At 43.6% G+C, this 17,005-nt stretch overlaps 2 protein-coding genes across 3 annotated transcripts; one reads left to right on the top strand and one right to left on the bottom strand.

Annotated features, from left to right (window-relative positions):
• Positions 1-1,533: 1,533 nt before the first annotated feature.
• On the bottom strand, positions 1,534-9,198 carry FAM118A (family with sequence similarity 118 member A). 2 transcript variants are annotated; one of them, XM_053462723.1, is made up of 9 exons: positions 9,065-9,198; positions 6,203-6,265; positions 5,652-5,904; positions 5,119-5,340; positions 4,852-4,980; positions 4,348-4,633; positions 3,930-3,968; positions 2,775-2,857; positions 1,534-1,849 (listed from the first exon to the last, which is right to left on the bottom strand). In XM_053462723.1, exons 1-8 carry the CDS (start codon positions 9,196-9,198, stop codon positions 2,781-2,783), a joined length of 1,203 nt encoding a protein of 400 aa, XP_053318698.1. In that variant the 3' UTR covers positions 1,534-1,849; positions 2,775-2,780. The 2 variants fall into 2 exon arrangements, with proteins under 2 accessions (XP_053318698.1, XP_053318699.1); XM_053462724.1 differs by lacking the exon at positions 9,065-9,198 and adding an exon at positions 6,937-7,131.
• Positions 9,199-9,353: 155 nt separating this feature from the next.
• On the top strand, positions 9,354-15,075 carry LOC128490706 (protein FAM118A-like). Its single transcript, XM_053462728.1, has 8 exons — positions 9,354-9,389; positions 11,648-11,712; positions 12,005-12,257; positions 12,546-12,770; positions 12,865-12,993; positions 13,181-13,466; positions 13,834-13,915; positions 15,021-15,075. Coding segments are annotated over exons 1-8 (1,059 nt in total). The 5' UTR covers positions 9,354-9,371; the 3' UTR covers positions 15,022-15,075.
• Positions 15,076-17,005: the final 1,930 nt, after the last annotated feature.

Genomic DNA, 17,005 nt, shown 5'->3' with positions numbered 1-17,005 from the left:
GTAGTAACATGGGCAGCCATTTTTGCAGTTTTTTTTTTTTATGGTAGTAAAATGATCACCACTTGGCATATATATATATATATATATACATATGCCTGGAACAGAAAAGGTTACCTTAAATTAGGGAAGGTAATGCTGCTGGGGATCCAAGCTGTAACGGCGGGTTATGTTATGCGTAGTTAGAAATGCTGCTGGTGTAGAAATACTTTGTCTTAGTGCTTAAAAAAGCAAAACAAGGAATTAGAGCACACTCAGCAAATACTATTTAATAGCACATATCTAACGCATACATATTGGGGATTCCTTCACGTTATATGGCTATATATTGCTTAGCCTGCCAGAGATGTGTCCAGAGGGGGATTTAAATTGCAGGAGAGTCTCAGTGGGTTAAACGTGCAGTCCCACTGTTTCGGCTCCATGGTAAGCAATGTAGCCATGTTAGGGTTAGATAGCACTTGCCAGAATTGGGGTACTTTGATGTAGTGGCGGGCTAAGCAATACATGCCATTATAGTGTGACAGAATGCCCAATATTTATGGCCCTAGATAGGTGGTTTTAAATATTATTTGCTGATTGTGCGCCGATTCCTTGTTTTGCTGTATGTCTAGATTGGTCATTTCAGAAGCATCAGAATGGCCGTGCTTCCCTTTCTGTATTTCTAGTGCTTAAAGATAGTCAGATGCTAAGAGGCGGCCGTCCGGGGTCTCCGATGTACTGTGACTAAACTGGGTACGGCTGGTCTCTATGCTGGGAAGAAGCGGGGTAATAGACGGGAACAAAACCATTATACAAAAATCAGTTTCAGTTTTCCTAAATACCACTTATTTTGCAGCCCTTCGTGGTTAGTCTTATGACATATCTCACAAAGTCAGTATTCCTTCAGCATTATCGCTCGCTGATCAAAAGTAGCTGGTCTGAAATCGTTCATTTGTGTCTCACCTCCCTATCATACACATCACGCATTCACTAAACCCAAACCTCACCCCTACAAATTAAAGAGTCATCTTTACACAACGGAACCATAATTGGCATTTAACAACAGTATTATGACCCCTGCAAAAGTCTGCGTATATATTATATATTACACCCCTGGGGTTCCGGCATAATGTCATAGTGTGTAAATGAAACCTGTATCGTTATGCCCAGACAGTAGGAGATGTGAACGAAATTCAATACAGTGAACAGACCCATTCCTGTAAAAACAAAGGGGGGACGTTCATGGAACCTAACTGTCCTCCCATCACAGCGTACGATATTCACATTAACAGAACTTGAGCATTTTAGTCTTTCTACTCCCATTTTCCCCCAAGATTTACAAAACCAGATTATTGCAAGGCCGGTACGTTCTTGTATCTGTTGCATGACATGTAAATTGCCAAGTGGATCCGTTAACGATACTCCAGCTGCCGGCCCTCCAGAATCGCCCGCCGATTTCACCTTGTCCATTTACAATAGCGAGTTATACTGTCTTCAAATATATAAAGGGCCAATTTAAAAAGTTGTCAGATCTCTTTTTAGAAAAGTTGTATTTTCTTCAACGTCCTCTTCTGTAAAAAAATGTCACAGTGCTTACAATCCATAATACATAAAAACATACGCGTTAACGTTCCCTTCCTGAGGTAGGCGGCCCGGCGTTTAGAACAGCGGTCTGTCTGCGGCCTGAACATGTCGCCACATGATTCTGAAACTCGCACATTGCCTATATATATATAAGCATTACTGATTTCCACGCATTAACAAAAAAAATAATAATCATGAGGACATTCACCGAGGTCCTTGTGGAGCGGCACTTTGGTTAGACACAGTCATATTGGATTTATTGATCCAGCATCAAAAGCGTCCAATATATCTGCAAGTAAATAAAATGCATTTTAGTTTCCTCCGTAATCTTTATTTACCAGAGGGGCAGACAAGTTAAAGGGACACTCCAGCTACTATTATATATTAATGCATATGATAGCCACGGCCTCTAAATTTTCAAGTGGTCTGTTTCGCAAATGCATTTGCCCCTTTTACCACCCCACCCCCCAGCTAACTGCCCCGGCAGGCGGAGGCATTTCCCTGCATGCAATGCACTTACCTTCAGTCGGCTCCGGCGAACGCTGCCGGGGTCTGTATAAAGTCTTGCCATTGATTTCAACGAGAGTATTTCCCTGACACTGATTGGCTGTTGAAGCTGTCAACAAGTGACAGGAAAGTGCTCCCCATTGATTTCCTACCACTGATTGACAACTTCAAACAGCCAATCAGTGGCAAGAACTGTTGGAGCGGAGGAAAATTTGCAGCAGGGTCAGGAAAGTTATTGTTTTTTTTTTTGAAAAATGCATATTAGAGAGGTTACTCGCAGAGCACTTTAATATGCATTCTTCTTCATTGGGGGGCAAAACATATTAATTACAAACTAAACAAATAACAAAAGTTCACTAAACTTTATAAAATTCAAATTAAACAAAAAAACCCGTTTCATTTAAAGTATCAAATGAACTCACAATATAATATGAACAGCAGAGAAAATCAGCACAGATTTTTGTAGACCCCCCCAAAAAAATATTTTCCAACCAGAAAAATGTCTAGCAATTAGTAATATATATAATGATCATTGTTTTTTTCTAGTAAGGAATTTCTAGGCCCGACAACTTATTCCCACTAAATAAATATTATATATTATATTAATATTATTAATATAATATATAATATTTATTATATATTATATAATATTTATTATTATTAATATTATTATAAATATATTATTATATAAATAATATCGTTCATACCGGAACTCAGTTTTTTACTTTTTTCCTCGTGCTGACGGAATTTTCTTCTGTTTTTCTTTTTGGGCCATTTTCATCAGATTGTTCTGTTTGATTTAAAAAAAAATTGTATATGAAAACTCAGAAATTAGTTTTAAAAGGTTTCTTACAAACAGATAGCGGCAGGCAATAAATAACTTATGTTGCGGGTTTATTAAAGAAAGAAGAAACAGTTACAATCTTAAAGACGGCTTTTTGTGTTTGTGATTTCAGCAGAAACAAAGAATTCCTGTTTGAGCAGCTCGGCCCACAGATAACCTCTCCTTATCTCACACCTAAACACAGATGTTTCTGTAACTTTATCCAAGGTCAGATTGCACAAAAAAAACATTTATTCACCAATAACTATTTGGGGAAACTGTGATTACCTACAACAAGCTTTCATCAATCAATGTAAATTGTATAAAGATAAACATAGATTGGCTGATTTTATCCTTACGTCCCAACCTTCCCATGTTGTGTGGGAAATAATTTTAGTGTATATGCTACCGTTCAAATGTTTGGGATAACTTAGAAATGCCCACGTTTTTTTAAAAGAAAAGCACATTTTGTCCATTAAGATAACATGAAATGTTAGAGATCCAGCGCAGACAGGGTTAATGACGTAAATGACTATTGTAGCCGGAAATCTCTTCATAGGCGTACAGAGGCCCTTTACCACTCCCATCACTCCTGTGTCCCAATGGCCCTTTATCACTCCCATCACTCCTGTGTCCCAATGACCCTTTACCACTCCCATCACTCCTGTGTTCCAATGGCCCTTTATCACTCCCATCACTCCTGTGTCCCAATGGCCCTTTATCACTCCCATCACTCCTGTGTCTCAATGGCCCTTTATCACTCCCATCACTCCCGTGTTCCAATGGCCCTTTATCACTCCCATCACTCCTGTGTTCCAATGGCCCTTTATCACTCCCATCACTCCTGTGTCCCAATGGCCCTTTATCACACCCATCACTTCTGTGTCGCCTGTGGGAAAGAAGGGGGACAGGTACATGCTGGTACTTATAGGATGTGTATAGAGCGAGCAATGTGGCATTTAGAGCTAGGAAATGAGTAAAAGTACGTAATATCCAGTCAGTGGAACGCATACAAGTTCTTTATTGGTTACGTACTCACCAAACAGAAGCGCAGATGTGTCTACGATGTGCTCGGCTTCTAAAGATAGAGGAAACATGAGAACGAGAGCCCTGTTTACTTCCCAGTCTTGTGGATTTTATTTCAAGGTTAGGAGCTAAAATACCAAAGTATCGGGATTACGCATTCTAGAAACACAGACGTTTTATTATCATGCTGGTTTTTTTTTTAATACACAGACTGCGGCTGCTGTCCCGTTTGCTCTGAAATCAAGGCATTTTAGTGCCATAACTGGGGAGATCAGCCGCCATGTTCTGCACTCTGATTGGCCAATCCAACTTCACTGTTGGTCAATGGTTATTGATCTCTGTTAGATTAATAGAGTTTTCTTTTGGAATATTCACATTCACCAATATGCTCCACATCATCATAAAACATTTATACAAAAACGCTGGATTACCTGAAGCTTTGTGGTTGCACAGCTGCGAGGACAGACGCTTCACGTAGTCTGGAAAATGATTATGGGAATTCCCAAAAGACATCAGCTTGATGCCGACGAGCAACATGTCTGCTTGAAGCTTGAAGAAGTGATCTTCATTGTCCTTGAGGACCAGCATGTAGTGCTCGAGGTCCACTTTGTTCTGGACAGTGTATAGGAAGAGCGCTTGGAAGATCTGGTCCCGTAGAGTTTCTCCGCAGCCGAGGAACAGGAAGGATTTGGTGCAGTACAAGTTCTGTAACACCTCCTGTCGAGAGAAGAAGCCACAGTGATTTCGTCGTAGGGTGTGCTTTACAACCCTGGGGTCATGGCCCGGTAAACATGGCTTCCTATGCCGGTCTGGAATTTCCCATCGCACTATACGGAGTCGGGTGCCTTGCTTTGTTTTTCTCTTCTCAATAGAAGATATGATTAAACTTTAAAACAAAAAAACAAGCAATTGAAATAATTTCCGAGGAACCTCACCATCAGCTCCATGTCCTGCGTGACGTCTTTATAGCCAAACGGATCCAGCACCATGCCACAGGGGTCCGTGTACAAGCCGTGGATGTGGAGAACCCCATATTTATTGTGGCCCCGAGCCCACTGCAGGACCTGCGAACACAGCATTAGGTTACCCGTCAAAATGACTGCATCTGACTAATAGGACCTACTTTAGTGCAACAAGTCCAGCTTCACACGGATTAAGGACTCATGTAACCACGTGTGCAAACTGCCAGAGCCAGGACCTACCTTTACTTTATCGTTGAGGTCGATGGACTCCATGGGCTTCCCCAGCCTCTGCCCGTAGATCTCCAGCAGGTCGTCATAGTTGGTGGTGAGGACCATGGCTCCTCTCTCCATGAGACTGAGGATAGATTCCAGGACCATGGGGTTCTGGATGTGATCCTCCAAATTCTCAAACACCTCCATCAGACAGTCTTGGAAAAAGCTGGGCTTGCTGTCACCGGTCCGCTAGAGCACAAAAATCCTCAATGGTTAGTTTTTAGCCAGAGAACATCTACTGAGCACTTTGGTCTAATTCAAGTAGATCTGAGGTCCCTCTGATTTGATCTTAGTAACAAAACTTTTATAAATGTTACTTTGTAATGTGACCTGTGCACTTCAAAAATGTTTGCAGCATTAATGTACAATTCATCATTTATTCATTATATGAGTCCCGGAATCTGGAGCCTGCAATTAAATGGTCATATTATTATATTATAATTATTAATTATATTATAATCTGCACTTTCATATTCAGGAAGTAAAGCCGAATAACTTACCGGCGACATCTTCCTGATAAGATCGTGAGCGACCACCAGCAGGTCTCCCTCCGTCTGCACCTTCCGTCTGAACTCCGCCACGTCCCTCGGGTGAAGCACTTCCAGCTGCTCCGCCGCGTCGATCACGGCTTCTATACAACAGCGCCACGAACGCAATGCCGGGATTCCCGGGGCAACCGCCGCGCTCACCCCCGTTCCGATGACCAGCAGCAGCTCCCCCGGGTGCTTCTTGGTCAGAGTTTTTAATACCTTCCTGCGAAGACACAAAACCGATAGCTTTTAGAGGAAGAAAAAAAACCTACGCACGGATACCAAATAATAGGTGAAAATATCAGAGCGTAAATCTAAGAAGAAAGGGAAATCCCTTCCAATGTAGTAAAGTACAATTTTTAGTTATTCCACTAAAATACAATCTAAAGAAATCCAATTTCCGATGTTGCTCGGGTAGTGGAACTGACCAATCCCCCGTCAGCCATCTTCTAAAATGCTGCAGAATTTACACAAAATTATGCCACTGATTTTTTTTCCTTCCTTCAATAATCTGGATTTACCTGGATTTAAAGTCGATCTTACTTGCGTCCTCTTTCAACATGTTTTCCTTTGAATCCGGACACCTCGTAATCAAAAAAAGCAACAGTTAGAAAGCAGATAATGGTCCCATGGATCTAATATGAACAAATTCTGGAGGACAAATGGTGCAGAGGGAGCCGGCTTGGACATGACACGGATCTTACACACTTATCCCTGTGTTTTGGGGCAGATTTTTAGTTCCGTGAAGCTGGAGGGTCTGTACTAAATTAGAGCAACTGATGGACTACAACTCCCACCATCCTCACGGTTACAATGTAGATCCCTGACCTATACATCCACGCAACAAGCCAATCCTAATCATCATTAAACAGGTTGATTGTTTAGTGTAAGTTATGGTGATGGAATGGAGATCACATGTTATATGTTTTACTTGTTGGCTTAACCTTCTTAAAAAATATTCTTAAAATATGCTTTTTTCCCCCAGTCCTCCGGGGAGGAACTTGTAATTTTTCACCAGTACATCTGCTAGAAATTCATCATTCCTGAATTTACATTTTTATTTTAGTTAGTAATTAAATACAGAAATGCCACCAAAGAATAAAATAAAATTATAAAACCGCCGCTGTTAGGATGTGGGGTATGAGGCTGATCTCTTGCAGTAAAGAATCTCTCTTACCCTGACCTCAACCCATTCTAAATTTATCCCAGGTAATACATATAAACAGGACAGGTTTAAATGGCTTTATCTGCTTACCATAAGGGAGCCGACCACCCAGCTAAGCCCCGCGCGGCGTGTCTGCTGATCTCTCAGCGTCCCCTGATGTCACGACGCCAACGGACTCTGCGACAGGTAAAAGCTGTCTGCTCGAACCCTCCAAACACCCAGCCGGGACCTTAGTGCCCCAGCCCTCCTGCGCTTGCCGAGCCTGAGCCCTCCTCTCTTAGCTCTTCCCAACCCCTCCTACAGCCCTGCTTCTTAAATCATACCCAGATTTACAGATCCTCCTTTCCTCTAGCAGGCACCATGCACTCCAAAATCTGACAGCCGGAACTTAGTTACTCCAGTGCCTATGGGAATGTACAAAGCAGTGCGATATACCCCAGGGTACCCAGACTGCTTATATGCCTCATATTGACAGTTAAGAAAGATCCCTCCTGCCGGCCATACGCTGTTCTCTCCTATTCCTTTACACCTCTAAGCTTCTTGATATATGAGAGCCCTGATTACACTGCCCCCCCCCCTCCGAGACATCTCAGAACTTTATCCTGTACGACAACAGAGCCCTGCGCTCTTCCGGCATTCTGGAGCAGCCAGATACTGGACTCGGCATGGCTCCTAAAGGCTTTCGGAATATTTCCACATATTTCCCCTAAATATGTACGTCCGGGACCTAAAGCCTGCGCAAATGTGCCATTCCTTAATTTATCAGCCAGTCCACCCCTAAATGACATGAGACAGCCTGCAATACATCAATAACCTCATTAGCTTTGGTATATATTCTATATGATCTTCTTCCTTGACTATATATATTCTGTTCTGTCTTCCAATATACATTGTAACATTATATATTACATCTTCTCTCCCTGCCTCCAGTATATATTTGACATTACCCCTTCTCTCCTGCCCCATCATACATTCTACATTACCCCTTCTCTCCTGCCCCATCATACATTCTACATTACCCCTTCTCTCTTGCCCCACTATACATTCTATATTACCCCTTCTCTCCTGCCCCATCATACATTCTACATTACCCCTTCTCTCTTGCCCCACTATACATTCTATATTACCCCTTCTCTCCTGCCCCTTCATGCATTCTACATTACCCCTTCTCTCTTGCCCCACTATACATTCTATATTACCCCTTCTCTCCTGCCCATCATACATTCTACATTACCCCTTCTCTCTTGCCCCACTATACATTCTATATTACCCCTTCTCTCCTGCCCCATCATACATTCTACATTACCCCTTCTCTCCTGCCCATCATACATTCTACATTACCCCTTCTCTCTTGCCCCACTATACATTCTATATTACCCCTTCTCTCCTGCCCCATCATACATTCTATATTACCCCTTCTCTCCTGCCCAATCATACATTCTACATTACCCCTTCTCTCCTGCCCCATCATACATTCTACATTACCCCTTCTCTCCCCACCCCTTCATACATTCTACATTACCCCTTCTCTCCTAACCCCATCATACATTCTACATTACCCCTTCTCTCCTAACCCCATCATACATTCTACATTACCCCTTCTCTCCTGCCCAGTCATACATTCTACATTACCCCTTCTCTCCTAACCCCATCATACATTCTACATTACCCCTTCTCTCCTGCCCCAACATACATTCTACATTACCCCTTCTCTCCTGCCCCAACATACATTCTACATTACCCCTTCTCTCCCCACCCCTTCATACATTCTACATTACCCCTTCTCTCCTGCCCCATCATACATTCTACATTACCCCTTCTCTCCAAACCCCATCATACATTCTACATTACCCCTTCTCTCCCCACCCCTTCATACATTCTACATTACCCCTTCTCTCCAAACCCCATCATACATTCTACATTACCCCTTCTCTCCTGCCCCAGTGTATATTCTATATTAACCATTCTCTCCCTACCCAGTATGTATTCTATACTACCCCTCCTCTCCCCACCCCAATATAAATTCTATATTACCTCTTCTCTCTCTGCCCCCAGTATATACTCTGTATTACACCCTTCTCTACCTGTCCAGTATGTATTCTATACTACCCCTGTTCTCCCTACCCCATTACACATTCTATATAAACTCTCCCCCCTACTCCCAGTATATGGTTCATATTACATCCCCTCTCCCTGCCCCCAGTATATTCTATATTACCTCTTCTCAGAATATATATCCTGAGGTGCCCCTGGCAGGTCCTGCGCCCCTCTCTTTGCCCCCCGGGCTATTTTTACCCCTCTCTCACTTTCCCCAACAGCTGCTGCAACCACCTGGATGTAACCGGCAAACATTCAATTCCAGTGCACCCGATAACACGCTCCCCCGGTGCAGAGGCTGCGCACAAAGGTTCCGGCTGCGCACAGCTGGCACAGGGGCTGGCGTTACACGCACAGCAGGCAGCTGCCGCACAACTGTACAGGCAGCCCGCGGTGGGACTTAATACCGGACTATTTAATTACCCCCCATGAACACCAGACATCGGGTAAAAGCAGCAAATTACACTTTTTATCTGCCTCAATACCTGGAAACATCTTTACATAAACTGACACGGGTGCCCTATTATTATTACCCCTTTAGTTCTAGCCCCTTGGTAATGTGGGGTAATAGCCAGTTGGATGAATGTAATATTTATAAGAAATGGCAAAGCCAGAACCCAAGGGCCATCAAATCAGTAACAAGAGTTTGAAAAGGCCCATACTGCCCCTGTGTAACTGCCCCATCGCTCGGAAAAATTTCCCTCCGACAGGAAAATTTTCCCTTCACCCTAAAATTTCCCCGTCGCTCTAAAAATTGTCCCATTACCCAACAAATCAGCCGATTCCCCCGGAGAATCTGCTCCTTCTCCCCCCAAATCACCCCGTTCATAAAGAGCGCACACAGGGCCCCTGTTTCGAGGTGGCAGTTATAACGGCGAGGCTTGGGCCGGTCGGCCGTTACAAACAAGCCGAGCTGATTTTTGAATTGAAATGATCAAGTTACAGCTAAAGGCGTAAAAAAAAGAAAAAGTATCCATAAGAAATGATACAATGTTTTTTGTTGTTGGAGATGTAAACATAAATAATTGATATAACCTTCCTTTTCACTGGTCAGATTTTTAAGAGACGTATCCAAATAAAATAAATATATTTAGAATATAATTGACTATAGAAAATATGTTTTCGGCCCTTAAAGCTCCCAAATTTAAATACATATATATATATATATATATCATTTAGGTTTAGACTTGAGATTTTAGGGGACAATCGGGACTGCACCCTAAATAAGAGACAGATGGTAACTCTAACTCCCTGTCGTTCAGCGGGACAAGTTTCAGGTAAACGGTTATTTTTAAGCTGACCCGCCCCGTTTAATGCAGTTGTTTGGGTTGGACGCTAATAATGAGGATGTGACGCCGGGATATCGAGAATTCGGTTTCTGGTAGGTTTAGAAAGGGGAGGAATAAAGTTGGCGGAGGAAACGTCTCAGCGGGAAATAAAAGAGATTCACAGAGAGATTTGTTTTTATATGTGTTAAAAAAGCAGTAGTCGGTGGGGAGGCTGACCCCGTAACCGCGAATTCGAACGTTAACGCAAAAATACGGTAAATCATGTGTATTGTTTACATGAAGTCACTGCAGACCCCACACTGGGGGATCTGAAAAGGGTTAAGGCTCTTCCAACACCTGCTATGAGCCCCGTCGCTGGGTATTTGTGTAACTGAGTGGTATTTAGAAGGCGTTCCCTGCTGTTTCTATACACATTATCGGGGCTTTTAGGGCCGTAGAACCCTGCGATCCCCTCATACCCAGCAAACATTCTGACCTCCTAGAAAAGAGGGGCATCATGGGAGGAGAGGGGGTATCGGAAGGAGAGAGGGACTGGCCATACTGAACCACAACACATGGCAAGTATGATGTCACTAAGGTAGCTGGCACTGTGACGTGTCGGTGACATCAGGGGACGCTGAGAGATCAGCGGACACACACTGTGCGGGGCTTAGCTGGGCGCTCGGCTCCCTTACGGTAAGCAGATAAAGGCAGCGTAATCTGTCCTGTTACACGCGTCACCTGAGACAAAGGTGAACGAGGTTCCCACATTAACGGCGAAAGGATCTGCTGCCAGTCGTTTAATGATTGTTACGCCCCATACCGGGGGGAGCTAAATCATCGCCCCCGTAGATGTTCCATCCATTAAACCCTTAATAAACGAGGATAAATCACGAGGATTCTGTTTAATGTTGGTACCAAATAACTCTAATAATGGTCGTTATGGAAACCGCTGCTTATTAGGGGTAAAGATACTCTGAACGTTTAATATCTGCAAGGGGTTAAATAATATAATATATATTTAAAATTATATATTAACCCCTTAAGGACAATGGGCGGTCCCTAAACCCATTGAAAACAATGCATTTTGAGCCCGTACATGTACGGGCTTTGTCATTAAGGGGTTAAAATATATAAGCCTGAATTCACCCTTTAATTTCCGTTTAATTATTATTTGCTCCCAAACATCTCACAATTACATTCCAATAAAGGCGATTCTGTCCTTTTCTTTTCTCCATGACATCATAGGTGAGGGATATGCATTGTAGACAACAGACTGAGAAATGGTGGTAGGGATTGCAAGCGACTGATCATTTAACTATTTCAAGCTTGTAGTTTTGTCCAAGCCGGCCCCCCGGGCTCTATGCACCTTTGGTCAAGGTGTTTATCATGTCAGAGCCATGCTTCATCTCATTGTATCGATGTCTCTATTACAGGCAAACATGGAGACGGGACAAAAGACGGCGAAAGACTTTACAAACAATGCGGCCCTTAAATCAAGGTAGGTGAATCTTTAAAAAAATTTTAAGCCTGAATTTGGAAAGAAAAAAAAAAATGTAAAAAAAAGAAAAATCATCAACGTCTCGTTTCAGAGCACAGAAGTTATTTTAGTTTTTTATATTAAACTATGGTGGTTAGAAGTTCTAAAAGCAAAGCCAGAAACCACCTATATATTTAGCGGACTTGGAAAATAACTAAAAAAAAATATCATATTTTACTACTTTATTTCTCTCCCTTCTTAGATTTAGGTTTTTTTTCTTCCTCTAAAAGCTATCGGTTTTGTGTCTTCGCAGGAAGGTATTAAAAACTCTGACCAAGAAGCACCCGGGGGAGCTGCTGCTGGTCATCGGAACGGGGGTGAGCGCGGCGGTTGCCCCGGGAATCCCGGCGTTGCGTTCGTGGCGCTGTTGTATAGAAGCCGTGATCGACGCGGCGGAGCAGCTGGAAGTGCTTCACCCGAGGGACGTGGCGGAGTTCAGACGGAAGGTGCAGACGGAGGGAGACCTGCTGGTGGTCGCTCACGATCTTATCAGGAAGATGTCACGAGTGAGTTTTCGACAGCCGTGGCCACTTGTGCTTCTTAGATATGGTTACAAAGACAGGGGTGGGCTTAGACTTCTGTTCCCTGTGAGGGGTCCTTGGAGTAAATAACCCCCAAACAGAAAAGAACATTTTATAGGGGCGGCCGTAGTCAATAGTTCCCGCAGCCCTTCAGAATAGTCAGCTCTGCAGTCCGGAGGTAACACTTCCCAGAGGGACCGTTGGCCACTTTAATTCCTGGTTCATGGTCTGAAGTCTTTTACGTTACCTTTTCTTATATTATCTTCCTGGTAGCTCAACAATGACAGCAGCAAACCCAGCTTTTTCCAAGACTGTCTGATGGAGGTGTTTGAGAAGATGGAGGATCGCATGCAGAACCCCATGGTCCTGGAATCTATCCTGAATCTCATGGAGAGAGGAGCCATGGTCCTCACCACCAACTATGACAACCTGCTGGAGGCCTACGGGCAGAGACTGGGGAAACCCATGGAGTCCGTCGACCTGTATGACAAGGTCAAGGTAGGTCCTGACTCTACCAGTCTGTAAAAGTGTCCAAGTCAGACTCAAGACTAGAAATCCCGTTCCGATGAGTGACCTAATGCTGTGTTCGCAGGTCCTGCAGTGGGCTCGGGGCCAGAATAAATATGGCGTTCTCCACATCCACGGCTTGTACACGGACCCCTGTGGCATGGTGTTGGATCCGTTCGGCTATAAAGACGTCACGCAGGACTTTGAGCTCATGGTGAGGTTCCTCTGAACTTATTTTGCCGACAAGTTTAATGATGTCTCCTGTTGAGTAGAACCAAAGAACCCAAAGGTAGCGAAGGGCCTTCAAAGCACGAAATGACCACCTGAAAGCGTTTTGTGATTGCTTGATAATAGGAAGCCATGTTTATCGGTTCATGACCCTGCTTTTCGTCTCTTTGCAGGAGATCTTTCAGAACTTGTACTGCTCCAAATCCTTCCTGTTCCTCGGCTGCGGAGAAACTCTACGGGTCCAGATCTTCCAAGCGCTCTTCCTATACACCGTCCAGAACAAAGTGGACCTCGAGCACTACATGCTGGTCCTCAAGGACAACGACGAGTACTTCTTCAAGCTTCAGGCAGACATGCTGCTCGTCGGCATCAAGCTGATGTCCTTTGGGAATTCGTACGATAATTTCCCAGACTACGTGAAGCGTCTGTCCTTACAGCTGTGCAACCACAAAGCTTCAGGTAATCCAAAAAAATAATCACCCACCATCTCCCTACCGATACCGTAATAGTATTATTATTTATTGTTTTATATAGCGCCATCAAATTCCGTAGCGCTGTACAATGGGTGGCCAGGACATAACAAGTAGTATGTAACATAACAATTTGACTAACAGAGACAACAGGTGAGGAGGTCCCTGCGCACAGGAGCTTACAATCTACAGGGGTACCGACCATCCTACCCCCAGCTTCCCCTTTGAACAATTATTTCATATCGTTTTTACTTCTAACGGGTTGGAAATCCAGTCCTTGAAGCTAAAGATACGGGAGTTGGGATATATATAAGTTGAATTATATATTATTATAATTTATTATTTATTTGGCGCAGAACAACCCAAAGAAAAGCCACCGAAAAGAAAAATGGAAGAACATCCGGGGAGCGCGAAACCTGGGTTAACATCCGACATATGGTACGGATTCCTCTCCCCGGAACAAATATTATTTCACTTAGTTGGCATGAGCTCAGGCGGCAAGAGACCAAGAAAGTTCTTCTCTTGAGAAACGAGAGATAAAGATCACCGCGTTCTCTGCGCCATCAGTGAAATTCAGCATTAAAAAAAAAAGAAAAAAAAACAAATACTTGAGAATCGCATCTTTTGGAATGGATGTAAAAATTACTTTGGAGTGTTTTAGTTATTTTTTATTTTATTTATTATCTAGGGGGCATGACCATGTATGCTATTTATTCATATACACACTACCATGGGGGCACGTAATTAAAATAACATGAAATGGATCAGAAATCCAGCGCAGACGGGGTTAATGCTGTAAATGACTATTGTAGCTGGAAACGGCTGATTTTTAATGGAATCTCTTCATAGGCGTACAGAGGCCCTTTATCACTCCCATCACTCCTGTGTTCCAATGGCCCTTTATCACTCCCATCACTCCTGTGTGCCAATGGCCCTTTATCACTCCCATCACTCCTGTGCTCCAATGGCCCTTTATCACTCCCATCACTCCTGTGCTCCAATGGCCCTTTATCACTCCCATCACTCCTGTGCTCCAATGGCCCTTTATCACTCCCATCACTCCTGTGTTCCAATGGCCCTTTATCACTCCCATCACTCCTGTGTTCCAATGGCCCTTTATCACTCCCATCACTCCTGTGTTCCAATGGCCCTTTATCCCTCCCATCACTCCTGTGTTCCAATGGCCCTTTATCACTCCCATCACTCCTGTGCTCCAATGGCCCTTTATCACTCCCATCACTCCTGTGTTCCAATGGCCCTTTATCACTCCCATCACTCCTGTGCTCCAATGGCCCTTTATCACTCCCATCACTCCTGTGTTCCAATGGCCCTTTATCACTCCCATCACTCCTGTGTCCCAACGGCCCTTTATTTGAACAGTAGTATATATACGCACAGATGTATCTCACATCTCACACGTAATAGTTTAATGATATATTATATATAATATAATGATATATTGACTTATAACCCCATATTTATAAAGGAGGACCTTTGTTGCAGGTTTTACGGTAATCCTAAAATCTGTTTTATTTATTTACAGAAATGTCGGACGCTTTCGACGCTCAATCAATAAAATGCACCAGAAAAGGAACTCAGTCAGCGTCCCCACGAGGTTTTTATTTATTTGCACCGATATCGAACAATGTTAAAAAAAAAAGGATCAGTTACATTGACCGATCGGTAACGGATTCCTGGTACATTTTTGGGGGCAGAACAGAAAAAATGTCACCTGCCCGACATCACTACACGTTAAGGCTGACCCTGTATAATGTATAGATAAATCACACAGGTCGCTGATTTACCAATACATTATCTAGAACATCTCACTGATATAGCTATACATTGTACAGGATGACTTACGGTTTAGTGAATAAACCCCCCCCCCCCCCCCCGGTTTAACTGCCTCTCCAATAATTGCCACAAATATACATTTATTAATTATGTTTTCTGGGTGAGATGAAACATTTCGTAGTTTAAAGGGCCGCCTTAGGATACTTTTTCACAGCGGAAATACATCTTGTCTCCATTATATTGATTAAAATATACATAAAGATAGCCCCAAAAAATACAATTCTGAATGTGATTGACAGCAGTGAAGGAATCAAACGAAGGGAAAAGATTTTAGGGCTAATTCACTGGTATTGAAAAGTTTGGTGACCCCAGGGCTGATTTATCGCCCCCAGGTGTTCATTTATGGAATTACAGCGCCGTATGCTGCTTAGCAGAGGAGCGGTGCGGGAGCCGCCAATCAAGTCGATAAATCACAACCAGAAGCATTTAATAGAATTATATCAATTACCCTGGATTAGGACAAAATTATTTTTCTTTACTTTTACTTTACTAAAGAAATCTGCATTAAACGTGGGAAAGCTAGGTTTTAACCCTTTAAATGGCAAAGCTAATAAGACCCCCCCTCTAACAATCGAAAAGTTAACAATAGGGCTAAAAAACACTGAGCTGGCCCCTGTATAATGTATAGATAAATCAGCGAGCCACCCCCTGTATAATGTATAGATAAATCAATGACCGGCCCCCTGTATAATGTATAGATAAATCAATGACCGGCCCCCTGTATAATGTATAGATAAATCAGTGACTGGCCCCTGTGTAATGTATAGATAAATCAGTGACTGGCCCCCTGTATAATGTATAGATAAATCAGCGAGCCGGCCCCTGTATAATGTATAGGTAAATCAGCGAGATGCCCTGTATAATGTATAGGTAAATCAGGGAGATGCCCTGTATCATGTACCTTTAAGGGACGCTCTGGTCCTTTTAAACAGGACAGACGGCTGATTCTTTGTCTCTTCCGGAAAAGCAGCTTTTGTGAGACAAGCGAAGGCGCTTTGGGGGTTTCTTGAAATTCCGGTCGGCCGGTTTCTCCCCGCAGAGCGTCCCGAAACCCTCCCGAGGAGCGCAAGGAATGCGGTAATTTCAGAAATGTTCAGGGTGCAGCCGGTCGGGGAGAACAAAGCCGCTAACGCTGCAGTCCCACTCATTCCCCGTAACTTAGTGCTTACATCTATAAACGCTGCGTTAGGGTTTGAACGCCTAAATCCCTCCCTGAACTCTGTAATTTTGTATAATTCATGGTTTTATTTTTTCTGGTGTTTCCCGTCTATTTTTAGCTCTGACATCGGCCGCGGGGAATTCGCGTTCTTCCATTTTTTTTCCGCATTCAGGAAATGTTTTTGTAATAATATTATAAGAGACTCTGGCGCGGCTAAGCAGACCCGGGCTGGCTGTGACGAGGTGGCCCTGGAGCTTTAAGGCCAGCAGCCGCCTGATCCCGAGTCCGAGAGCCGGACATGCGCGGCCGCGCGTTACGCTGTTACGGTCACATGGCGTGTGGCAGTGCTAACCGGTGGCCGCACTCGGGGTGCTCTTGGCCAGCTGCCTACCGGGTATTTGCCCAACGTGCGAGTTGGCCGCTCCATGCATTAGCGCGGGGCCGAACGGGGCCAATCTGCCGGCAGGTCCTTGGTTGCCGGGATGGGCAGACATGTTTTTATATCGCCCTTTTTT

Source organism: Spea bombifrons, chromosome 4 (assembly GCF_027358695.1).
Source record: "Spea bombifrons isolate aSpeBom1 chromosome 4, aSpeBom1.2.pri, whole genome shotgun sequence".
Lineage (NCBI taxonomy): Eukaryota > Metazoa > Chordata > Amphibia > Anura > Pelobatidae > Spea > Spea bombifrons.
The sequence above is the reverse complement of the archived record's forward strand: the minus strand, read 5'-3'. Positions and strand labels throughout refer to the sequence as shown.

Bases quoted from the DNA above. Each gene is read 5' to 3' on its own strand.
- FAM118A (XM_053462723.1), bottom strand. From the start codon at position 9,198: ATGTTTGCCGGTTACATCCAGGTGGTTGCAGCAGCTGTTGGGGAAAGT. The intron at 6,266-9,064 runs GTAATATAGAAT...TTTGATTACGAG, and splicing joins GATATATATTCTGAGAAGAG to GTGTCCGGATTCAAAGGAAA. The intron at 4,981-5,118 runs GTAGGTCCTGGC...CTGTGTTCGCAG, and splicing joins ACCTCAACGATAAAGTAAAG to GTCCTGCAGTGGGCTCGGGG.
- LOC128490706 (XM_053462728.1), top strand. The intron at 11,713-12,004 runs GTAGGTGAATCT...GTGTCTTCGCAG, and splicing joins AATGCGGCCCTTAAATCAAG to GAAGGTATTAAAAACTCTGA. The intron at 12,771-12,864 runs GTAGGTCCTGAC...CTGTGTTCGCAG, and splicing joins ACCTGTATGACAAGGTCAAG to GTCCTGCAGTGGGCTCGGGG.